Source organism: Triturus cristatus, chromosome 1_2 (genome assembly GCF_964204655.1).
Source record: "Triturus cristatus chromosome 1_2, aTriCri1.1, whole genome shotgun sequence".
NCBI lineage: Eukaryota > Metazoa > Chordata > Amphibia > Caudata > Salamandridae > Triturus > Triturus cristatus.
In genome coordinates this window covers 925,513,246-925,539,535 of record NC_140580.1, presented here as the reverse complement: position 1 = coordinate 925,539,535, position 26,290 = coordinate 925,513,246, and the positions used below count along the sequence as shown (strand labels likewise).

The window sequence follows — 26,290 nt, the reverse complement described above, 5'->3', positions numbered from 1 at the left end:
ACCACAGTCCTTGTGTCTGTAGGGATCCCAGATGCGCACCCCAACCCTGCAGGGATGCGTCGGTGATCAGCGTCTGAGATGGGAGTTCTTGATGAAAAGGAAGTCCCACCTGTAGATTGAGTGGCTTCAACCACCACTTGATTGACTGCCTGGCCGCTGAGGAAAGACAGACTGTTTCCTCCCACAGTGAATTCCTTTGGTCCCATTTGTCCTCCAGATCTTGTTGGAGAGGACGCATCCTCAACCTGGCATTGGGCACCAGGAATATGCAAGATGCCATGGCCCCTAGCAGAGACGAAATCTGTCTCGCTGTAGACAGCTTGTTGGTCATAATCTACTTGCCTTTGTGGATCAGGGATGACCGTCTCTCCTCCGAAGGAAACACTTTTCCTACTGCGGAGTCTACAGTTGCACCGAGGTAGTGTATCCTTTGGGTTGGTGTGAAGTTGGATTTCTTGAAGTTCACCCTGAGCCCCAATCTGTGACACAGGTTCAGGCAGCGTGCCAGCTGTGAGTGTACACTCTGAGGCGATGGTCCTTTTGTCAGCCAATCGTCTAGATAGGGATAGACGAAGACTCCTGCGCGCCTCAGTTCAGCCGCTACTACTGCCATGCATTTTGTAAATACTCGAGGGGCCGATTTCAGGCCAAATGGTAGGACCTTGAACTGATAGTGAGAGGTCCCCACTACGAACCTTAGGAATTTACGATGACTGTACGATGGGAACATGAAAGTACGCGTCTTGCAGATCCAGCGAGCACATCCAATCGCCTTTCCGGAGATGGGGATATATTTGGTGAAGCGCAAGCATGCGAAACTTTTCTCTTTTGATATGCTTGTTTAGTGTCCGTAAGTCCAAGATGGGTCTGAACACTGCTTTTGTATTTCTTTTTTGGATTAGAAAATATCTGGAGTAGACTCCTCTCCCTCTCTGCGCCCTGGGAACTTTTTCTATTGCTGATTTGAGCAGAAGGGTCGCTATTTCTTCTCTTAACATCTTGAGGTGTTGAGATGATTGTACAGGGTGGATCAAGGGAGGAGGGCTCCGGAAACGAAGCGAGTATCCATGTCGCAGTATATTCAGAACCCACTTGTCCTTTGTGATGGATTGCCACTCTGGAAGATGGTTTGCAATACTTCCTCCCACCGGAGCGGTGGACGGCATTGGAGGAAGCAGGCTCTCATTGCTTTCCTTGAGCCTGGTTTCCACCGCCGGCCTGGCGGTTATTTCCACGTCCCCTGGATGATCTACGGGACTGAAATTGTTGCTTCTTTTGCCCTTGTTGGTCTTGATTTTTCAACCAGTGAGGGGTTTGAACCCTCTGCTGGTAGCTATGCCTGTCGGTTCCCCTACGGCGATGGAATTCTTTCCGTTTCTCTAGGCCCACGGCTTTCATGGTCTCGAGTTCTGACTTCATCCGAGCCATTTCGTCGTCCGCATGAGAACCGAAAAGCGAACTACCCGAGAAAGGCAGATTCAGAATTCTTGCCTGTGCTTCAGGTTTCAAGGCCGTCAGCCTTTAACCAAGAGGATCGTCTGGCGGAAATCCCATGAGCATATGAGTGCGCTGCCAACGTTGCTCCATCCGCTGCTGCGCTGATCACTTGGTTTGAAACTAGGCTGCCCTCGTGCAGGATCTCTTCAAAGTCCTTTCTGTCTTCGGAAGGCACTTTTTCTATAAATCGCTGCAGGGAATCCCATAGTGATCTGTCGTAGCGCCCCAGAAGCGCTGAGGCACTGGCCACTTTCAGACTCGAGGCCGCCGAGCCACATACTCTTCTCCCCCAAGAGTCTTGTGATTTACTGTCCTTATCCGGCGGCACTGTGGATGATGACACCACTGAATGAGTTTTTCTGGCAGCAGCCGTGATCACAGAGTCCGGTGGAGGGTCCGCCTTGAGAAATAGAGGATCCTCGGGGGCCGGACGATATTTCGCAAGATATCCATTACTGGTTTAAGCAACCCAGGGACTAAAGGCAACAGTGGACGAGACACCGCTCTCTCATGAAGGGTCTCGAAGATGACAGAAGAGGTGGTTTCTTGAACAGGCATGGGAATGTTCAACTTAGTCGCTCCTCTGCACAACACATCTTGAAAAGTGGTGATGTCGTCCACTGGCGACACTCTAGATGGTGGAGTATCTGTGAGTGTGGGTGAGTAATCACTTCTGGACGAACGGCTTGACAAGGAAGATGAAGGAGACCTCCGTCGCCTTCTCCCCGATCTGATTGACTCTCTCCTATGAGAGGTAGACCTGGATCGCCTTCTGGGCGAGCGTGAGCGCCTTTGCAATTCTCTTCCTCGAGAATGGGATCTTGCTGGTCCTGATGGTTGATCCAGAGTCCTTAGTCTTGTTAAGGAATCCTTAACTGCCTGAATCATTGAAGTGTTCTGAGACATTTCCCTGACGGGGCTCTGAGGCAGAGCATGGCCCTCTTCTTGAGATGTATGCTCCACTGGAGGAGCTGGGGAGAGACCCAACACCTCCGGTGATCCGGATCTTGATCTCGAGCCTTGAGAGGCTGAGGGTGAAATTAAGATCGGACGCGATGAATCGTGCTCCGATGTGGTATATACCACTCTATGAGGAGATTTGCGCCTTGATACTTTCTTAAAAGTCAGACGAATGTGTGACGTCTCCTGGTATCCCACCTCGGGGGACCGTCTCGACGGTGATAGGCCTATCACCGGAGACCTGGACTTCGACGCCGAATGGATCACCTGCGATGTGTCCTGCCTAGACGTCGAGAGCCTTGTCGTCGACGGAGGGCTTGTCCTGGACGGAGGTCTAGAACGCAACGGGGAATCTCGCCTCGACGTCACCATCTTCTTCGAAGATCTGGAGACCATAGACGACGGAGGCACCTGCCTCGACGTCGACTCCGATGGAGGCACCTGCCTCGACGCCGACTCAGACTGAGGCACCCGCCTCGACGTCGACTCAGACTGAGGCACCCGCCTCGACGTCGACTCCGACGGAGGCACCCGCCTCGACGTCGAATGTTCCGACGATGATCTTTGCCTCGACGTCGTCAGCACTTTCGAAGAGGATCGTCTTTCCCTTGACGGCGAATCAGGTCTCGACGTCGGAGATCTTGCAGGATCTTTTGACACCGATCTTTGCCTCGACGTCAATGTAGATTTCGACGTCGAACGCCTGTGCTCTTCATGCGACGTCCACTTCTCTCTTGGTGTCGATTTTGACGTTGAACGATGTTTTCTCGACGTTGATCGGCGATGAGCCTCCTTCGACGTTGAAGGATGTTTTCTTGATGTCGAAGTTGCCGACGACGAACAAATGCGCTTCGCCGCCGGATCGAGCGTCGACGTGGACTTTCTTTTGGAAGCATGACTCCCCCTGGACTCCTCACCTCTCAGCGACGATCCCGCCGCTGGAGTCTTCGACGCCGAGCCCAACGCCAATGGAGAACAGACAGAGACCAGCTGCTTCGACGTTGACCGCTCCGAAAGGCCATAAAGCCTAATTCTCTCTCTCTCTTTCAAAGTCCTCTTTGAAAGGTCCTTGCAGTGACGACAGGATGCAGGAGAGTGAGAATCTGGTAGGCAGACGATACACACCTGTGTGTCGGAAGAGGCCTTCTTTTTGCCACAGGATGGACACGGCATGAATAAAGAAGGCATTTTTTTGACAGAAAAAGTTGTTAAATTTAGTCAGAAAACACAGGTATCCGCTTCCCTGACAGACTTTAACCAGAGGAAGCCCAAAAAATTACTAGAAAAGTAACAATTCTTGACTGAAAAGTCAAAAAAGAAGAGCTGAATTCCAGGGTCCTGACTGAAGGAGCCGGAAAGAACAACTGACCCAACTGTCACCCCTGAGGCATGATGGGATATTGGAGTCAGGGCTGCCTTAAAGGCACGGTGCCAGTTTTTTACCTGTACAAGGCTTTTCAGTCTCTATGGTATTGTATTGCAATGCAGCCTGCAGGCTAACAAGGTTTTGTGGATCTGTGTTTTGCACAGTGTTCTTTTTTCCTTTATCATAAGTTTTTTTACCTCATTAAAAAAAAAAAAAAAAAAAAAAAAAAAGGAGATTTAGGGGTATTATTATACCTATGGTGCATTATTGGATATTTGTGTCTACATTGTTTAGCCTTCTATGGGGGCTGCCTCTGCTTGGGAAAAAATAATATATGTTTATACATATACAGAGCTGTATATATATGTTCTTCATATACAATTTTATTATTTCCGGGGTCCCCGCACATGGGCGGGAATATTCAGTGCTTATGACTATTGATGAGGATCCCCTGGAAGAGAACTCCGGGTTCACAAGAGGCTCCCGGGGGGTGGCTATACTGTCTCGGCGAGGTCTTCCCTTCACCCCAATACACGTGATAACTGACACACAAGGCCGCTATGTAGCCCTGCCCGGTAGGCTTGAAGGACAGGTCCTCAAACTTATTTCAGCGTATGTTCCTCCAGCCACGTTCCCTTCGACTCTCCATCACCTTACGGAGGTAATCTCCACTCTGCGCCACGGCCAAACAATAATTGGGGGAGACTTCAATGCCGTGATGCAGCCGAGCCTTGATACTACAGGGGAACCCTCCTCAACACGCACCACCTGTTTGAAAAGGCTATCAGACTGGTCCTCTACCCTTGGTCCATGTGATACCTGGAGGATTTGGCACCCCCAGTGGGAAACAATACAATCACATTTCAGCAGCCCATCATACCCACTCCCGTATTGACCTGATCCTCCTCCACACCCTCTGCAAGCACACTATGGGAGGCCGGTAAGGCCACGTTACGTGGGGGTGGCCAGGGGTTTGGTCCACACAAAGCGGGCGGAACAGACTGCTCGCCTGACTCAACTTGAGGCGCAAGCTGTGTGGCTGGAACTGACCTCCGGCGACACAGGTGACGCCTATCCTGCCAGGCAACTAGCGATGCTCCGTGAAGAGATCCACCAGATCTCCCTGGACTCGGCCAAGACGTTGTGACGCTCCTCTGTGGCCCGAGTCTATGGATGGGGCGACAAAAATGGTAAGCTGCTCCACAACCTGGTCTCCTACCCCAAGGCCCTAAAATCATTCACAAAATAAATCCGAGACGCTGCCGGTACCCACCACTGTACTTCACCAGCTATTGCCCAAGCTTTCGCGGGTTACTGTGCTCAGCTCTACTCAGCCCGGCCCCCTGGGGTCTCTTTGGCCGCTCTACTGGACTGAGCCAGGGTCAAACTCCCTTGTCTAACCCAGACCGACTCGACGGACCTTGACCTTCCCTTTACCCCAGAGGCGATCCAAGGTGCTATCTCCCTAGTGCACTCCGGGAAGACGCCAGGGCCTGACGGCTTTCCGTAGGAATATTACGCGACATACCGTGACTTATTGGTCCCTCACTTGGTTGATCTCTTTCAGCACGTGGTTGAGACTGGCTTCTTCCCCCTGGAGACTGACATGGCCACTATCGTAGTCCTTCCAAAGACTCAGCCTCCTTCTCTTTCTTGCGCGGACTACCGCCCAATCTTTCTCATCAACACCGAAGTGAAAATCTTCGCTACGCCTTGGCTCAATGTCTTCGTCCCTTGCTGCGTGTTTAGATCCACCCGGATCAGTGTGGCTTTATGCATGCTCGCGGCACGCAGCACTGTATACGGCACCTCCACCTTGCCCTAGCCCATCGCCGTCTGCTCACCCTTACTTGGCCCTGCTGCTCATCGATTTTGAGAGGGCCTCCGATACGCTTGATTGGTGCTACTTGGAGGATGTTCTTGCCATTATGGGCTTTGGCCCTCATTTTCGAAGTCTCATCCGAGTCCTGTACTCCAGTCCCAGAGCGAAGGTCCTGATCAATGGCACCTTCTCCGGGGCGTTCCCTATCCGAAGAGGCACCCGTCAGGGGTGCCCTCTTTCACTGCTTTTATTCACGCTGCCAATGGAGCCGCTGGCATGCCTCATACGCAGCGATCCCTAAATCAGAGGGTGTTTCTGGGACCCCCACCAAATCGACAAAATTGCCCTATATGCGGATGACGTTCTGCTTTTCCTGGCCGGCCGGGAGAAATCCGGCCCACGCTGTCTGGAGGTGCTTCACACCTTCGAAAGTGTCTCGGGCTTACGGCTCAACCCGGCGAAGTCCACTTTGGTCCCACTCCATCCCTCGAGAGCCTGCTTTGATTGGCAGTCCACTATCCCACTACGGAGACAGTCGTTTAAATATCTGGGGATCTGGATAACCCTGCTTCCCGAGCTGGAATGGGCTCTTAACCTCACATCCCTGGTTACGAAAGCCAAAGCCGACCTTAAACGTTGGCAGTCCCTCCCACTAAAAAGAGGGGCACTTTTTAAAATGATGATCCTCCCCTGTTTTTTATACATTCTTCAAAATATCACTCTTCACCTCCCGGGTAGTTGGTTCCACGAGTTCGACGGGGTAATTACCAAGTTTTTGTGGGGGAGTGGGAGACCACGTATGGCCTTGGCCCATTGCCGTATACTCCCCTTTGACGGCGGTATGGGGATGACCAACCTCCACCTTTTTACTCTTTGGCCACCCGACTCATTGTCCACAACTGGTTCGCTGGAGGCTGGTCTGATCTGGCCTACCAGACTGAGCTCAGAACTATGGATTTCTCACGAATTCAAGCCTACCTGTACGGGGCCCCCATTCCATAAACTACTCTGCTTATCACCAGAGCAGTCATAACGGCCTGGCGATCAGCTCTGTGCTACACACAATGGGACAAGAAACTTGCACAACTTGCACGGCACATGGCTACGCGAGACTTTGGCTCTCGAGGGGTTCAAACAGTGGGACCAGATCGGGATTTCACTACTTGGGGATATTTGGGTAGGAGACCACATTAGGGCCTTCTCCGACCTGCAGCAGCGCCAATCCCTTCACACCACTCAGTTTTATAAATATCTGCAGCTTCGCCACGCCCTCAACACACATATTCCACCAGGCACTTCACACCCTGAATTTAGTCCGTTGGAAGCTCAGGTCATGATGGGCAACCTGGGTAGATGTGGGGGTGACGCGGATATACTGCTCCCTTGTGAACAATGGCCCTGCCACCTTAGACTCGCTGCGAACCCTCTGGGGGGGGTGGGGGGGGGGGGATGGTTGGGTCCCCTGAAAGAGGCAGACTGGCGAGACACCCTTATGGCTCCCAAAACTCAACGACCTCCTCTAACTTACACCTCATCCAACTTTACTACCTTCACACGGCATACCTTACCAGTGCGCACCTACAGAGGTCGGGCCTGCACCCGTCGCCGGACTGTACACGAGGTGGCCAAGCACCGGCCGATTTTTATCACATAGTATGGCTATGCCCTGGTCTCTCCTAATTCTGGGCAGGTGTAGAATCGGAGCTCACACACACTCTGGGGTGGCAGATTCCTCACGATCCCTTGCGCCTTTCCTTAGGAGTATTTGATGGCCTGGACGGCTCTCAAGCCGACAAGCGCTTCCTGGGCACGGTGGTGGCCAACTGAGATATCGTGTCGGCCTGATCGCAGGCCAAGCCCCCTACTGTACACAAGTGGCACCGGCGGGCGGACTGGGGCCCCTCTTTGAGGCCCGAGGATGTCCTGAGAGAGTCGAGAAGATCTGGGGCAATTGGCTAAATCTGCTGATTTGATTTCTACGTCTGATCTCCATTTGTATTACTGCTCTCCTTCCTCATATGAATATGGCTTGTGCCGGGACAATATATTTAAGCCAAGCCTCCTGCTGTATGCGGATGATGGACTTCGGTGTGTTGTGCACTTCTATGCTGTCTTTTATGTTTTTGTTTCTACAAACGCTAATAAAATTGATTATCAAAAAAAATATTACTCTGGCTGATTGTGGTGGAGCATGTCGCATGATCAGTAGTAGCTGCTGCGTGTTCATACCGGACCACGCCCCTTGTTTATGATGCCATTTCTAAAATGCATAAAATAGCCACTGAGATACATCAAGATTCAGGAAAATGGACTTGAGCTGGATGGTTCTGGAACATATTTTATGTAGGGGGTCTGAAAATATTGTCGGCCTTCTTTATATTTATTGCAATTCTCTTCTCTTGTTGTTTATGTATACAATGCGGGCCAATGCTTTGTTCCCTCTGTATTTCTACTTGTACTACTTGTTTACCATCTAAAACTAATGTCCAAAATATAAATGCCTGTTCAGCAATAGAACGAGAAATCTCTCAGATAATGTTAATTGACATCCATGATGTTTATCGTACCCCTTTAAAAGTATAAGAAAATGTCTTAGCTTATGCTAAAAGGGTCGTCTGTGGAAACGTGTAATATTTTACTTCACATAAGCGACAGCCATTTTGGCTACGGTGTCCATTTCGTTTTCTTCATAATTCTTCCGTCCTCTGCTGCTCGTCTTTTTCACTCTGCTTGTGTTATCTATTTTAGTTGACTTCCTGACTCAGCTAAAGCAATGTACGTGCTGGGGGTTTTTAGCTGCTAGTGCACCTGGTCTTAGATGTTAACTGTTGACCATTTACTGCTGCCATAAGATTTTCCTTTCAGAAACCTTTATTTCGGTCATTACGACCATAAAAGTATGTAATGGAAACAAAAAATGCAATACAAGAAAATAGACATAAAAGGTAATCTAATAAAATGACATCCCGATCTGTAAATAGGCACTGACATAACTCCAAATCCGGCATCTCAATAAAATGCATGTGCTAGATAAATGCTGTGCAAAGGACAATGAGTATGAAGAACACAAGTGTGCAAATAGTTTCAAAATGGGTCAAACAAAGGAGTTAATTGAAGCAGCAATCAGTCATACCTTGAAGATACAAACTGTATACACATATAAAAAGTAAAACTAAATACATTTTGAGGTTAAGACAGTTAACATTTTTAACATACAGGTTAAAACCCTAGAAAATTACAACGATGTGCTGCTGCAACTAAGGTAACTGTTTTATAAAAGTCATGCGCCTATGCCACATTGAAGTCAGGAATCTTGACACGGCAAAAACAATGGGCTTACAGGTATCAGACTTCAAGACTCTAAATGCCTCAGCAGGGTGAACAAACCCTAAATTCCTGCACAGTTAGACAAGCCAGCGCTTCCCTATTAATGTATAACCCGGGCAAAAGAAAAAGACATGAAGCTCCATCTCTTCCACCCAATTGCAAGCTGGGCATTCTCTAGGAGAAGAGTGTGTCCATTTGTGGGTGAATACACGGAGCGGCAGAATGCCCATTCTAAACTGGACATACAGTTTTCTCGCCAGAGATGGCTGGATGTCATCTAAAAAAGATTCCATTCTGTAATCATCTGTTAGCAATAAAAATGGGGCCGTCAGTTGACCTACAGAGGAACGTCCCTGTACAGTGGCAAGCTTGCTCGAACGGTAAGCTTTTACCAATTCATAGCGTGGGGTTGCAGCACATGCTTCCTCAGGGTTGCTCCACAATGTTGGTTTTCCCATCTTGGTGCATTCATCCTTTATATGTGCAAACCAGGGGATTTTTGCTACTCCTGGAAGGCTCACTATCTATTTTAGTTCTGTTCTATACGCTGCCAATTCCGGAGTCACCCACATTCTACGCCAAAAAGTTAGGGGTCTGAGGCCCAACTCCTCAATCGGTCTAATTCCTAGATCCAACCACAGGGGAACAAGGGGGTACTAGCAGGGAGACCCAGGATCTGCCTCATAAAATTATTTTCCACCTTGCTCACAGGTCCACAACAGCAATGCCCCCAGAGTTCAGCTCCATACATTGCCGCGCCCCTGGCTTGGGCCTTGTAAATGTCAACTATGGGCCCAGCAGGTTTAGAGGTGGAATTTCTCAATAATTTGGCAATCCCCCCAGAAGTCTGGGCTAGCCTAAAGCTTTGCTTTAGCAATTTGTGGGCCCCACTCCATATTTTCTGTCATTGTGACCCGTAGATATTCAAACACTGACACCCTGTCCAAGATGGTACCCTCCATCCTAGGGTTAGGGCAGCTTGTCTTGGGCTGATTGGAGACCATAAACTTTGTCTTCAGGGTATTGATCTCCAACCCCCTTTTGCCACAAAAAGTGGCAAAGCTGTCCAGGACCCTCTGAATGCCCAGAGACTTTGACAGTAGCAAAGTATTATCCGCAAACATCACTGCGGGGACTTTGGTACCTGCCATTTTGGGGGCATCGTTATCCCTGACCTCTGCAAAGTGAGATACCAGAGAGTTGACAAAGAGGCAAAACAGGGTAAATGCGAGCACACACCCCTGCCTACACCCCTGTCGACTGCAAATTGGGGGGTCAATTCGCCTCCTTTTCCACACCTTACTTGGGCAAAATTACCTTCATGCAATCAAATAAGTATATTCAGATGGTAAGGGGGAATCCCCATATCTCCAAGTACCCCCCATTGCTTGGCCCTGGGGACCAAGTCGAAAGCAGTCTTCAGATCCACGAAGATCAAATAGAGGCTGCCACCCTCCATTCTCACCGTTTTCCAATATACAAGTTGGAGTCTGTAAATTTGGTCCACGGTGGAAATATTCTTCTTGAACCCGTCTTGATAAGGGCTTAGAATATCATGATCTCCCATCCACCCCTGCAAATGGTCAAGAACTACCCGTGCAAAGAGTTTTTGCATGACGTAGATCAGACTGATCGGTCTGTAATTTGCAGGGAAAAGCGGCGATCCCTTTTTAAAAACTGGGACTATTTCTGCCCCTGCCCAGGTTTCGGGAATTGGCATGCCTTTCAAGATGGCGTTACATAGAGGCCACAGATAAGGTCCCCAAATTCCTGGTTCTGCCCGGAAGAGATCCCCCGGGATCTTGTCCAATCCCGGCGCTTTGCCCACTGGGAGCTTACTTATCGCACTTAAAACTTCTGAGAGAGTGAATTCAATAAGTTCATCATGGTTAGCACTAGGAACAATTGGACATGCATCTCCACAGGACGTTCTTTGTGGTATATAGGGCCTGGAAGTGAGCTTCCCAGGCTTCTGCTGATATATTAGGTTCAATAGCAGCCTTGCCCTGACAACTATCAGTGGCAACTATGGACCAGAACTCTTTGATCTTTGTTAGCCAGAGCAGTTTGCAGGGCATCCCATCTGTCCATTTCCCAGTCCTCCTTCGCTAGCCTAATGGTCTCTTTGTACAGCATCCTCTTTTCTTTGATTAATGGCTTGTTTTTAGCTTTGATGGCCTCCAATAAAGCACGTTTTGCCACACGGCAGCTTTCATTAAACCATGAGCGTATGGCCCTCTTTTTGCTGTTCGCCTGTGCCTTTGGGTAGAATACAAAAACAACAGTTGATGGACAGTATGCAGAACAATGTCATACATTCACCCCAGTACAGAGATCTGGGCCTAAATCCATCGTTTTTTCGCTCACCATGCCATTCCAGTTTGAACCCAGCCATATGCAAATCAGTCTTGACCCTGTGCCTCATGGGAACAGTCAAGCCCGAAGTGCCAAGCCAGGTCCTCCTTGGACTGGAACCAAGCATCCTAGGACCGGTTTCGGGGTTTCACCCCTCTTCAGCCAGGATAGCTTGATTCCAGTGGCATGGAGAGCACGGGACTCACGTCTGAGCATACCTGTCCCACCCGGGGTGACAAATGCAAAAACAACAGTTGATGGACAGAATGCAGAACAATGTCATACATTCACTGGACAGAATGCAGAACAATGTCATACATATGTGGGAAGGGTATGCTCAGACGTGGGTCCCGTGCTCACTACGCCACTGGAGTCAAGCTATCCTGGCTGAAGAGGGGTGAAACCCCGAAACCGGTCCTAGGATGCTTGATTCCGGTCCAGGGAAGGCATGGCTTGGCAGTTCGGGCTGGACTGTTCCCATGAGGCACAGGGTCAAGACTGAGCAAAATAACGATGGATTAAACCCAGATCTGTGACTGGGGGTGAACGTTTTCCCAATGTGCAACATTCCGTCCATCATCTTGTGTGTTTTTTTGGGTAGAATACATCAGCAAGCTTTACGGCCAGACCTGCATGTAAGTCTGCAACCTTGTTGATAGAAGCGGTGTTATCCACTGCGACTACTACTTCACCCAGTTGTACTAACACTGGAATGACTGCTGCATACAATGCAGACAGCTTTTCTGGTGACTGTTGAATTGCCCCTCACCTAACTCTCCTCCTGCTGTTAGAGAGGGTTAGGCCACTGTCCACAGCGATACTAGTGGGCACTAGAGTGCCCAGAATTGGGAAATACTAATGATAAAGCATTGTGATCGTTGTCATGTCGTGGGAGGACAATGAAGTCATGGACTCTGGACCACAGCCTAGTCTCCACTAGGATGTAATCCAAAAGAGAGGTTTGGCCAATTCTATTGAATGTTAGGTTCCCTGTGATATCAGAGGGTGTGCAACCATTGCACGCTTGTAAGGAGTGCGCTAGTGTGAATGCATTGATCTGTATTGCCAGAGGAGACCAGGTCCTAATTGGTGGAATTTGGGGTTCAGGAATTAAACACTGTACATCCTATTCGGTGGGAATTGCATCAACCATATCTGGAAGGGGCTTGTATTGACAGTTAAAATCGCCCTCCCATTATCAACCAAGCATTTGAGAAGACAACTGACATGAAAGAATTAAGTTGGTCAAAAGTCGGTGATAACTTAGTCACACTCACAGGATGAGAGTAGATGTTAACAAGGGCCAGTTCCAACTTGGTATAGAAAGTAGGTACTACACATAAAACATCACTAGACCCAGAGTCCATGGATTTGGCCGTGCAGCCCAAGTGTGAACCCACCCAAATACATAAACCCCTGGATGGTCTGCCCCAGCCTCCCGAAATCGCTGGGATGGTGAACGAGGCAAACCCCACCCTAAGAGAATCTTCCCGTGCCCATGTCTCCTAGAATAGGCAGATGTCAAACTGGTCGACAAAAAGACCCCAATCAGGGCAGGACAGCTTACTTTTTAGACCAGCAACATTCCAGGATAAGCATTTCTGCACCCCCTCCCACTTTGCGGACCAAGTGTTATTTATCTGCCCTTGTTTGCTGATGGCTATTTCTAAAACTGTTCTTTCCATTTCTGTTCACATGCTTACACTGCAACAAATGGTATAAAAAGGACGATGGTTTGTGAATTCAGTGTACTACCTCCTGCAGTACTTGAGAGTGTTGTGTGGATGTGGTCCCACTCATGAGTGATTAATAAACGTGTTATTTATTCCAACTCCAGTGCTGATCTCTATTTTGTTGGCCTTTGGACCCGTGGACAAGAGGATGACCACTTTCAGGCACATTTCCACATTATGGTCTGGGGTAGTGCTCTCGCACTATGTGGAAGGCAAAGAGCACACAGTGGGTTTTGCATCAAGAACACTTCAACCTGTAGAACGAAAGTACTCCGTCATAGAAAAAGAACTTCTGGCATGTGTTTGGAGTATTGAGAAGTTCAAGCAGTATCTCTGGGGTAGGTCTTTCGTACTTAAGACCGATCATCGCCCTCTTGTTGACATCTTATCTGGCAAAAAAGTTAACTGCACCACGACTTGCCTGGCTAGATTGTCTGCTAAGCTCTTGGAGTACACTTTTGACATAGAATATATCCCAGGGGGAAAGAACTGTAGGGCAGATTGTCCGTCCAGACTTCCCATTCCTGATATGGAAGAACAAGATTGGGAAGTTGAAACTGAGGAGTGCTTTGTAGCTTGCATTAGCCAAGACAGTTTGTCCTTTGCTGAAGACTATTGGGTCGCTGAAGTAAACAAGGATTTTTTCCTCAATTAAGTTTTGTCTTTGATTAGGAAAGGTTGGCCCAAAGAGAAGTGTCTTTCACCTGATTTACAAATGTTTTGGAAGGTTTGTGATGAGTTATCTGTTGAGGTTGGCAAAGTAGTTAGAGGAGATAAACTTGTTTCTCCTGAATGTTTTAGAGAGAAGATAATTTCAGCTGCACATCTGGGTCACTTAGGTGTCACCATTACTAAGAGGAAGGTCAGAACTGATTTTTGGTGGTCAAAGATGGATTTGCAAATTGATTAATTAGTTAAACAATGTGTGTGATGTAATACCACTGATAAAGCTTTGGTTCTGGAGGGTGTGGTTGATTCTCCTGTTTATCCGCCTGGTAGGGCTTGGCAGAGATTAGGTATGGACTTTTTCGGACTGTTCCATATTTTGCCTGCTAATATGAGGTATTTTCTGGTGCTTGTAGATCATCTGTCCCGGTGGGTTGAAGTTGAGCCAATTAGCATTGCAAATTCTAGGAGTGTAATCAATTGTTTGAGCAAAGTTTTTCTTAGAGAGGGTTATCCTGAAGAAATCTTAACAGACAATGGGGTTCAATTTGTCTTGCAAGAAATGAATGTATTCTTACACACTTGTGGCATTAAACATATCAAAAACTCCACTTTATCACCCTCAGAGCAATGGCAAGGCAGAACGTTTACAAGGGTCAAGAAAACTCAAGACTCTGGATCTTTATACCAAGGAGACTAACAACTCAGAATCAGACCAAGAGGGCTGGTCAAGTGATGACTCAAACAGGAGCTGGAGAGGTAGACCAAGAAGACCAAGAAGAGGAAATTATAATCAGGGCTTCCAAACCCCACAGATGTACCCGTGGCCAGGGCATTTGGCCCAATGCCTTACCATGGACCGCCTCCGTTCCAGGGACCACAACACTTTCAGACGGGACCTTATTTCCAGCCGAATTTCAATCAGAACCGTTTTTTAGGACAGGGCGGAAGGAGAGGAAAACGTGGCAGAAGGAACAACGTGGGAAAACCGGTCCAATGGGAAGACAGCAACACAACAGTGAATACACGGAGCATGACGAAAGGACCAACAGCAGGGACAAGCACATCCCGGGACTAGTGGTGAACCTCACTGACATCATCTTAACAACAGAAGAAATCGATGTCCTCAACAAAGGACTTGGATTTGTGCCAACAACCTATCTGGATAAATTCCAGATAAGATGTGAACTGAGCGAATTTTTCCGCAAGATAAGACTAAAAACATTCTTTATGGATAAAGAGACACCGGTTGATGACCACAACTATACATCCTTACGTTTGAAGTCGAGTTTCTTCACTCCTGCTTCTGTGATGCCCCAGAAGTAAATGCTTTTGAAGAGGCTGTGTCAAATGAGATTGAGAATTTACCCATCAGAAAGGGTACTTTTGACAACATAAGCAAGAAAGGACGAGAGGCCCTCAAAGAACTAAGCACTAGATCTGATATTATTATAAAACCAGCAGACAAAGGTGGCGCTACGGTGATACAGAGAACCTCAGCCTACAGAACAGCCTGCATCAACTTACTATCAGACACCAAATACTACAAGCCTATCTCTATAAGTACTTTGACCACTGAAGCACTGGATGGATAAATAAAAAGGAGCATGAATTCTTGAATTGTGAAGACCCGAGAACACCGGTCTTCTACACAATACCTAAAATTCATAAAGGTAAAATTCTACCACCGGGGATGCCCATTGTATCCGGGATTGGTTCCCTTCTGGAACCTTTATCAAAATACACTGACTGGTTCCTCCGTCCCCTAGTTACACGCATCAGGTCTTACATACAAGACACCAAACACCTACTGAATGTCCTACAAGTTGCCACATACGATCCAAGACACAAAGTCTTCGTGTGTTTGGATGTGGAAGCATTATATACTAGTATTCCGCAGGACGAAAGCATTCGAGTAATTGAAACACTCTTAAATCAGGAGGAATGGACCTGGGATGCCCCAGTTAGTTGGGTTGTCACACTAATGAGCTTAGCATTAAAGGTGAATTTCTTCAGGTTCGAGGAGCAATTGTATCTACAGGTTCATGGTACATCGATGGGCAGCACGTTTGTGCCCAGTATACCGTGTTTGTATGTTGGACAACTAGAAGAAGAACATGTCTGGACCACAAATCCCTATTCTGACAACATAAATGGATGGTGGCGCTACATAGATGACATCCTGGTGATTTGGGAGGGTGATACAGCCACTTTGGCCAATTTTCATACGTGGATAAATCAACTCAATCCACACCTGAAATTCACTATGCCCCATAACCAAGAACAGGTGTCATTTCTGGATGTTAAACTCAGTGCAAAGAACGGAGGGGTTACTAGTTCCCTCTTTTCCAAGCCAACAGATAAAAACAGCCTATTACATTTTAGTAGTGCTCACCCCATAGTCTAAGGCAGAACCTGCCGGTGGGTCAGTTACTACGAATCCGCAGAAATTGTGCGGACCTTAATGAATACAAAGTGGAAGCAGTAAATCTGGCAAACAAATTAGAAGAAAGATCCTATCTCAAGAGGATTATTGACAAAGCGAAGAAACAATCCCGCAACACACCTAGGGAGGCCCTACTAGAAACACATCAGAAAGGGGAACAGGACACACTTATATGTGTTACAACTTTTAATGCATCATCCAATGAAATTTAAAAAATCATTAATAAGAAGTGGACAACCTCAAATACATTGAAATTTGAGAATCCAATGTTCTCCTTCAAACGAAACAGGAGTCTCAGGGACTCCCTTATACACACTGATTTCAGGAAGACTAAAATAAAAACAACACACCAATTAACACTATGGAACCAACCAGGAGTCATTGGTCACTACCCATGTGGCTCCTGTGTAGCTTGCCCTTTCACCGAGCACACAAAAGAAATAGACCTAGGCATGCAGTACGCATGGGTACAACGATCACACACAAATTGTAACACCGATAAGGTAATTCACCTCATCAAATGCCCCTGCCAGCTCATGTATGTTGGAATGACAGGGAGAAAAATTAAAGTGCGCATCAGTGAGCATAGAAGTACAATCAGAAGGGCTATTACATCAACTAACCTCACTGCTCACTATATAGAGACAAAACACACAGACACAGATTTGTGGTGGACAGTTATCGAGAAGGTGAAGGGTGATGGTGACATGTCCAAAATCCTACTCGAACGAGAACAACAATGGGTGTATAGACTCAAAACCCACATTGTCGGACTGAACGATTCGATACCGTGGAACCAGCTTAATAAGAATAAGTCATTGACTGTATATCTACATCCCATGATAGGGAGTTGATGCCAAGAAGTTTTTTTTTTTAAATCTGGCCATCCCTACGCCTATAGGTCTCCCTCTACAAACGACACACGCATCTGTGACAATGAATACCATAATGACTCCAAACCACATGAACAAAGTAATTTTTATCTTTGTCATTGTTGCGGTTTAGGAAATCACAAATGTGAAGCACAACGCACTTCATTACAACCCCACCCACAATTAACACCCCTTCGCCCTCATCCCTGACGTCCGAGTACATCACGGGTACGATCGAATTTATCTGATACAGAGTCCGGGATTCAATGAAAAGGAGTTAAATCCTTGGACTGTTAATACTGAGGTGAGCTCCGGGACGTACACAAAAACTGTTCATATGGGCGAAAGTATCGTCACAAGCCTTTTGGTAATATAAATAGATATTAGAATAACCTTTTAAACATGATTGCGTGTCCCAAGCCCTACAAACTCAATAATTAGAATTGTCATTGAGGAGTCACTTAGTAAATAGAACGGTAATACGAGCCTACAACTACATTACCCATAATACCTATCCGAGTCGCTGGGACTCAAACTACACAATGTAGACACAACAATCAGAATTACCCCTGCGAATCCATATTGGAAACGGAGCGTTTTTAGTTTAGAATTATAATACCCATAATTCCTACTCGAGTCGCTCTGACGCGCATCACGGGACCCGGAAATGGGAGGGGCACTTATCACTATTCAACAGACAGCGGTACATTTATAGCGAGAGATCGAGGGAAACTCGGAACCCCAAGCGGTGGAACCACCTCCAAGTAGGACGGAACGAGGGGCAGGACCCTTGATGGCGTGAGTAGACATGAAGTGGAGTCACAAATACAAGGTATGAGAGAGAGCTAGCTCCCTCGGGGGCCAACCTCCAGCACTGTTCTCATGATTGTTGTCTGTTTTTGTTTTTCCCATCACAACTTTTGGCCGACTGTCTGGGCGGCTCGAAAATTCACCAATTTCTAAAAGCTGATGATTGTGAACGAACAGAGTTTGACTACAGGGCTACCCCACAGAGTGGTGAGGTTCCACTAGGAGTTGAAACCTCTCCCAAAATGGGGAAAGGGAGAGAGAGAGATATATATATACACACGAACGAGTACGGAGTGAGAGTCTGTTTAACAGTCTTTAATATTTCCGAGAGACATGGCGATTTTTAAAGTTACGAGTTTGAGCGGGAGTGAATGACACGGATGTTTTATCAATACCAACAACACACTAGAGAGTGGAAGTTGACAGGATGCGTCACAGTGCCGCCACTTCAATGGGCATTATGAAAACACGAGCGTGTGATAAAGTATGATTTCACTCGCAACCTCTGCGTTTTCAGTGGGAAACCTTTCACCACAGGTTAATGTACATAAACGCATGAAGATATGAACAATCTAAAACTCTATATACAAAGATGTGTGGTATCTTTTCTTTTCTTTTTCTCTTCCCAGATGGAGTGAATACATGAGACAAATTTGTCCTAAAAAATATAAGGAGCAGCAATCTGTCCTTATAAAAAGTAGAATAGGGAAATTCTCTTTACTACTCATACCAGGGGGCACACAGTCTCGCCCTGAAGAAAGTCCAGCACCCTTTATGGGGCTTACACGGATATGGGGCTTACACGGACTGAAACATGTTGGCTATAGGGTCTTAGGACCATAATATCCCTTTTGACCCTATCCTTATATTTTATTATTACCCCCGGCAGATCCAAGAATAAAGGGAAACTGGGATCTGTTGGTGGGCTTTTAATCTTTATCCCCCTGGCCAAAAACATCTTCCTAAGAGCTCCCTGAAAGATGGTTGAGCCCACCCTGACTTCTAGGCGTCAGGGTGTCCCGATGATGAAGCATGACACCACTAGTGTGTGTGAGGGAATATAAAACAAAAGGATTTGCCTCCTTTCCCACTCAGTAGTGGTGTTCCTGTAGCGGCTTCACGTAGGGATCTCCACGCAATCAGAGTTTAGGGATTGTTCAAATAGATCCAACCACTTATTAGTGATTCGGTTATTGGGGAGTACTTTTTTGGTAAAGAACGTTTTAATAGTCATTGTGGAATGTGTGCAAGCAGCCTTTAGAACCAATAATGTGTTCTTCAAGCCATGAAGGATTTAGTTTTGTCATATTGCACTTCACCACATGTTACCACAAACTTCACTCCTTTTGAACTTATGAGGGGAAGAAGAGCTACAACTCAGGCTTACCCGTTTTGGATGGTCAAGACCTTTCATGGAGGTTGTGACATGAAATATGTATGGGAGTCTGCGTATAATAAGTCAGTTGAAGCCAGTTTGAGGAACAGTGAATCATCTGCTAAAAAAGAAACTCATAGATTGAATGTTGGGGATTGGGTCAGAGTAAAAAAAATCAGACCTCAGTTAGGAAAGGTTTTTCAAAATGTTTGGAATCTCAACAGATTGTAGAGGCGCGTAGAAATGCTGTGAAATTATCCAATGGGAACTGGTGGAATAAGTCTTGTGTTGCAAAGGATCCCTGTGTACGCTCCAAGGTGTTTGATGCTCCTAAAGGTGTTTTTCAGGGGAACGGGGTTCCTACAAGGGCACATGTTCATGAAGGTGTCAGGAGAAGCACCAGAGTTCATGTCAGACCCAGCAAATGACATGATTATGTTTGATTGTTTACAATATTGTTACAAATAACATGTTAATGTTTTTAATTCTCTCTGTTATATTGTTTGTTTTAATGCTGTAACCTTTTCCTTTTCAAGGTTTTTTCTATGACTTAAGAGTCTGTATTTTATGAAATGTTTTGTTTAAAAAAAGGGAGGTGTGGTGATTCCTCTGTGTGAGGTCATTTAGAGTGTTCATTAGAGTCTTTGGTCATGAGCATTCTCAGTGTGACAGTTGCTCCTGGTGCCTTGGAATGCTGTTGACCAAGACGGCACTCTGTACCTTTACCTATAATAAATACATTCTTTGTATATCTGCGCCCCCTCGTCTTCCCTTCAGTTAGGTCTCCCCCTGGAGACCACTGTGTATTTGTGCTTACTTAACTGTTTACATTTGAAATATTGTATGTATTGTGTTGATAACTCCTTCTGGACTAAACTTGAAGTCTGCTCTCCACAGCTACCACTTAAGATACATTTCTATGGTTGTCTAAGACCACTAAATTCATCGTAAGGGTTGTCTGGATTAGTGCAAGGTGCTTCACCTAAATAAGTGTGCACCATATACAAAGCCAGCCTCCTACAAGTGTCATCTTATGTATTGCATGAGAAGACTTGCCCCAGTGAGACACTCGCCACTCAGACATGATTCATAAAGAAGTTTAAGAAGATAAAAGACTAGTCCTCAAGGAACCCACCTTTAAATCTTCTGTGATACAGCTCATGTGCCATTAATGCTGTGTGTTTACTGGATCAGGACTGTGGTATTCAAGGGGTAGTGTTTAAGTTACTTGCCCTTTATGTACCTTTAGCTAATACCCACAACTTTCAGAAGAGGCTCAGAACGATTTTCAATTATCAGAAGAAGCTGTCAACACAGGTAAACAAGCTATGGTATTACATCTATATTTACACAAAGATTCAAGCAGTTTGAAGCACTCACATTCTGTACATGGTAGAATCCAAGGGGAGTTCCACGGCCATTATTTTTCAGAGGTTCAGTGGAGAAAGCTTCATCATGACGGTGCAAAAAGCTAAAATAAAAAAAATATAGTTTGTATTGGATGCTACCAATATTTGATGAATACTTTTCTGATACTGTTCATATTTTACAGAAGACTGCTCATGAGATAGTCTAGAGCATGGGTACTCACAAACTTTCTCTCGGGGTCCAAATTTACAGTGTGGTTTGTGGCCGAGGGCCGCACCGGTGGGGCGGGGTCAGTAGGGGAGGGGGGCAGGGCTAGAGCAAAAAAAAACCTGTGACCATGAGGTTGAACATAGACCCCTGCAGCGGACGCCTTCGACCACTGAGCCACCAGACCAGGCATACACACATTTTTCTCTCCCCCTCTCCCCTCTCCCCCCCTCCCCCCTTCCCCCCTCTCCCTCTCCCTCTCTCTCTCCCCCTCCCTCCGTCTCCCCCTGCCTCCGTCTCCCCCCCTGCCTCCGTCTCCCCCCCTGCCTCCGTCTCCCCCCTGCCTCCGTCTCCCCCCTGCCTCCGTCTCCCCCCTGCCTCCGTCTCCCCCCTGCCTCCGTCTCCCCCCTGCCTCCGTCTCCCTCTCCCTCCCCCTCCCTCTCCCTCCCTCCGTCACCCTCTCCCTCACCCTCTCCCTCCGTCACCCTCTCCCTCCGTCACCCTCTCCCTCCGTCTGTCTGTCTGTCTGTCTGTCTCCCTTCCTCTCCGTCTGTCTGTCTGTCTGTCTGTCTGTCTGTCTCCCTTCCTCTCCGTCTGTCTGTCTGTCTGTCTGTCTGTCTCCCTTCCTCTCCGTCTGTCTGTCTGTCTGTCTGTCTGTCTCCCACTCTGTCGGTCTCCCTCCCGCTCTGTCTGTCTCCCTCCCGCTCTGTCTGTCTCCCTCCCGCTCTGTCTGTCTCCCTCCCGCTCTGTCTGTCTCCCTCCCGCTCTGTCTGTCTCCCTCCCGCTCTGTCTGTCTGTCTCCCTCCCGCTCTGTCTGTCTCCCTCCCGCTCTGTCTGTCTCCCTCCCGCTCTGTCTGTCTCCCTCCCGCTCTGTCTGTCTCCCTCCCGCTCTGTCTGTCTCCCTCCCGCTCTGTCTGTCTCCCTCCCGCTCTGTCTGTCTCCCTCCCGCTCTGTCTGTCTGTCTGTCTGTCTCCCTCCCGCTCGGTCTCCCTCCCTCCCGCTCTGTCTGTCTGTCTGTCTGTCTGTCTCCCGCTCGGTCTCCCTCCCGCTCTGTCTGTCTGTCTGTCTCCCTCCCGCTCGGTCTCCCTCCCGCTCTGTCTGTCTGTCTCCCTCCCGCTCAGTCTCCCTCCCGCTCTGTCTGTCTGTCTCCCTCCCGCTCAGTCTCCCTCCCGCTCTGTCTGTCTGTCTGTCTCCCTCCCGCTCGGTCTCCCTCTCGCTCTGTCTGTCTGTCTGTCTGTCTCCCTCCTGCTCGGTCTCCCTCCCGCTCGGTCTCCCTCCCTCCCTCTTGGTCTCCCTCCCTCCCTCTTGGTCTCCCTCCCTCTGTCTGTCTCCCCCCTCTAGCTCCCTGTCGGTCTCCCTCTCCCTCCGTCTGTCTCCCCCTGACTCCCTCTCTCTGCATCCCTCCGTCTCCCTCTCTCTCTCTCTCTCCATCTCCCTCTCTCTCCATCTCCCTCTCTCTCCGTCTCCCTCTCTCTCCGTCTCCCTCTCTCTCCGTCTCCCTCTCTCTCTCCGTCTCCCTCTCTCTCTCCGTCTCCCTCTCTCTCTCCGTCTCCCTCTCTCTCTCCGTCTCCCTCTCTCTCTCCGTCTCCCTCTCTCTCTCCGTCTCCCTCTCTCTGTCCGTCTCCCTCTCTCTGTCCGTCTCCCTCTCTCTGTCCGTCTCCCTCTCTCTGTCCGTCTCCCTCTCTCTGTCCGTCTCCCTCTCTCTGTCCGTCTCCCTCTCTCTGTCCGTCTCCCTCTCTCTGTCCGTCTCCCTCTCTCTGTCCGTCTCCCTCTCTCTGTCCGTCTCCCTCTCTCTGTCCGTCTCCCTCTCTCTGTCCGTCTCCCTCTCTCTGTCCGTCTCCCTCTCTCTGTCCGTCTCCCTCTCTCTGTCCGTCTCCCTCTCTCTGTCCGTCTCCCTCTCTCTGTCCGTCTCCCTCCCTCTGTCCGTCTCCCTCTCTCTGTCCGTCTCCCTCCCTCTGTCCGTCTCCCTTCCTCTGTCCGTCTCCCTTCCTCTGTCCGTCTCCCTTCCTCTGTCCGTCTCCCTTCCTCTGTCCGTCTCCCTTCCTCTGTCCGTCTCCCTTCCTCTGTCCGTCTCCCTTCCTCTGTCCGTCTCCCTTCCTCTGTCCGTCTCCCTTCCTCTGTCCGTCTCCCTTCCTCTGTCCGTCTCCCTTCCTCTGTCCGTCTCCCTCTCCCTCCCTGTCTCCCCCTGCCTCCCTCCCTCTGTCTCTCTCCCTCTGCCTCCCTCCCTCCCTCCACCTCCCTCCCTCCGTCTCCCTCTCTCCGTCTCCCTCCCTCCGTCTCCCTCCCTTCGTCTCCCTCCCTCCGTCTCCCTCCCTCCGTCTCCCTCCCTCGGTCACCTCACCCCTGCGCGTGTGGCAGCCCGGGTTTAGACAGCTTCCCGGGCACACACAGCCACACCAGAGTACTTCACAGGTCTTTAAAAGACCATTCACCCGGCTCTCACTCCTTGCTGCCCTCCGTCACCCCACCTGGCTCTCACTCCTTACTGCCCTCCGTCACCTCACCTGGCTCTCACTCCCTGCTGCCCTCTGTCACCCTGTAATTTCACAGCTTGGATCAAAGCGCATATAATTAATTGTCCTAAAACACAGGACTTATGTTTGTGCTCGCTTTCAAATTCTACACAACATTATCTTCATGTTCCAATTGGGGATTGCTATGTCTGTGATCGTGTTACTTATTGTTGTTGATGGGCTGTAACTGGAAAACTAACTTTTCTCTCTCTCTTTAACACTCTCTCTCTCTCATTTTGTTTCTCTTTCTCTCTTCTGCGATCTCTATTCTCTTCATCTGTGTCCCTCTTTCGCTTTACCTTATTGTCCTGCCTGTGACTGCGTTTCTCAAATTATTGTCTCTTTTCTAGTTTTTTGCTCTATCCTCCCCCTCTTTTGTAATAGGACACACTGACAGCTTGCATGACTCTTTTTAATAGAAATCCCAGTGAAATGCAGGGCCACATGCAGCATCACCTAGTTGGCTTTGGCAATGATATGATTATTCCATGTTACTTTCTGACACACTTAACACAAAATTAGCAATTTACCCCTTCATTATACAGCAGCCCCCGATTTCCTTTGCAGTTTGCCATCCACTTTCACCATGTCAGCTCACCCAGTGTGTGTCAGCCCGGGCTGAGACAGCTTCCCGGGCCTGCACACAGCCGCTCCAGAATACTTCACAGGTCTTTAAAAGACCATTTACTGCTAACGAGGCTTTGTTGTATTTCACCTCTTCTCAGCGCCCCTGCATCTCCACCCTGACTATTGCTGGAATCGCTCGGCCCTCATAGAGCAGAGTGTCTCAGAATCCGCGCTGCTGCGGCGGTGTTTACTGATACTCTTTAATAAAAAAAAAAAAATGTAAACACACAGGTACAACGTCTACAAGGTCCGCAGGCTGCCAAGGAAGGCTTCCCGGGCCGCTCGCACCCGTGGTCTAGGGCTAAAGAACAAGTTACTTACCTTCGGTAACGATGTATCTGTAAGAAACATTAGTTAGTTAGATTCCTCACCTTAGAATATCCCCAGGCGTCAGACTGGATCCGGAAGATTTTTCGTCAGCAATACCCCTTCCGCGTCGCTAGGCGTCGTCTGCGGCTCCGCGTCCGTCATCGGCGTCGTGCGCCGGAATGACGTCGTCGGAGTACTTAGACGCCGCCCTCGCGCGCTGACGTCAGTTCTTGTACATAGCTTTCCGCGCCAGGAACGCAGAGCCATGCAAAGACCGACACTGGTGCCAAAAAGAAAATCTAGGGGACTGAAAAGGATATCCTTAACCCTAGATGTCGGTTCGCAGAACGGGGAGGATGGGTGGGTCGGTGAGGAATCTAACTAACTAATGTTTCTTACAGATACATCGTTACCGAAGGTAAGTAACTTGTTCATCTGAAAGAAACACGTTAGTTAGATTCCTCACCTTAGAATAGATACCCAAGCAATACCATCCCCGGTGGTGGGTCTGCGAACCAAGATCACACCAGAAAGTCCTGGAGGACAGAACGGCCAAAGAAGCCATCCCTCCGGACTTGGCTGTCAAGGCAATAATGCCTGGCAAACGTGTGTAGCGAAGCCCACGTCGCCGCCTGACAGATGTCCTGCAAAGGGACACCCCGTCCCAAAGCAGTAGTAGCCGCTGTGGCCCGAGTGGAGTGGGCGCGCAGCCCAACAGGAGGGTCCTTTTTTGCCAAGGAGTAGCAAATTTTGATGCACAAAACGACCCACCGAGAGATGGTCCGTTTGTGCACCGCTTTCCCCTTCTTAGCACCCACGTATCCAACAAAAAGTTGGTCGTCCACCCGGAACTGCTTTGTGCGGTCCAAATAAAAGGAGAGCGCACGTTTTGGGTCCAGACGGTGGAGCCTCTCTTCCTCTTTGGAAGGATGCGGAGGCGGAAAGAAGGTGGGCAAGGTGACAGACTGCCCAAGATGAAATGGAGTCACCACTTTCGGAAGGAAGGAGGGACGAGGCCGAAGGACAACCTTGTCCGGATGAACAGACAGAAAAGGAGGCTTTGAAGATAAAGCCTGGAGCTCACTCACCCGTCTAGCCGAGGTGATGGCTACCAGAAAAGCAGTCTTAAGCGTCAGCAGACTAAGAGGACAATTATGAAGAGGCTCAAAGGGAGCGCACATTAGAAATGTGAGAACAAGATTCAAGTCCCACTGAGGCATTACAAAAGGGACAGGAGGGAACGTGTGAGTAATGCCTTTTAGAAAGCGTGTAACTACAGGGGACTTGAAAAGAGAAGGCTGATCAGGAAGCCGCAAGAAGGCAGAGATGGCAGCAAGATAACCTTTCAGGGTGCCCAGGGCAGAGCCCTGCCGGGCCAAAGAAAGAAGAAAGAGGAGAACCTCAGAAAGAGGGGCGGAAAGGGGATCCACAGCCTTTGCTGTGCACCATGCCACAAATTTGTTCCACCGGCAGGCGTATACCGACTTTGTGGAGGGACGCCTGGCTGCCAGAATGATATCACAGACTTCAGGAGGCAAGTCAAATGGCATCAACTGTCGCCGCTCAATCTCCACGCATGGAGGTGGAGGCTGGACAGGTTCGGGTGGAGGACCGTCCCCTGCTGCTGCGACAGAAGATCCTCCCGAAGGGGCAGACGTATCGGAGGATCGGTCAACATACTGAGTAGCTCGGGATACCAGTACCTTCGTGCCCAATCCGGAGCCACCAAGATGACTTGGGCCCGGTCGTGCCTGATCTTCTTCAGCACTCTGGGCAGAAGTGGTATAGGCGGAAAGGCGTACAACAGACCGCAACTCCACTCGTGACGAAAAGCGTCGCCGAGCGAGTGCCGCCTTGGAAATTCCAACGCGCAGAACTGCTGACATTGCGCGTTCTCTTTGGTGGCGAATAGATCTAACCAAGGCTCTCCCCACTGCTGAAAGAGACCTTGCGCCACTTCGGAGTTCAGACGCCATTCGTGATCCATCATGCACCGGCGGCTGAGTTCGTCTGCTCTGGCGTTCAGAGAGCCCGCCA

The 26,290-nt window shown here is 48.7% G+C and overlaps 1 protein-coding gene across 16 annotated transcripts in view; it reads right to left on the bottom strand.

The window, feature by feature from the left end:
* KIF1B (kinesin family member 1B) overlaps window positions 1–26,290 on the bottom strand; it is a 1,461,559-nt gene that overhangs the window by 412,379 nt on the left and 1,022,890 nt on the right. For all 16 annotated transcript variants that reach the window (XM_085609808.1, XM_085609814.1, XM_085609823.1 and 13 more), the window contains one exon: window positions 20,610–20,700. In XM_085609808.1, coding sequence (XP_085465934.1) covers window positions 20,610–20,700 — 91 coding nt within the window. The remainder of the gene's footprint in view (window positions 1–20,609; window positions 20,701–26,290) is intronic.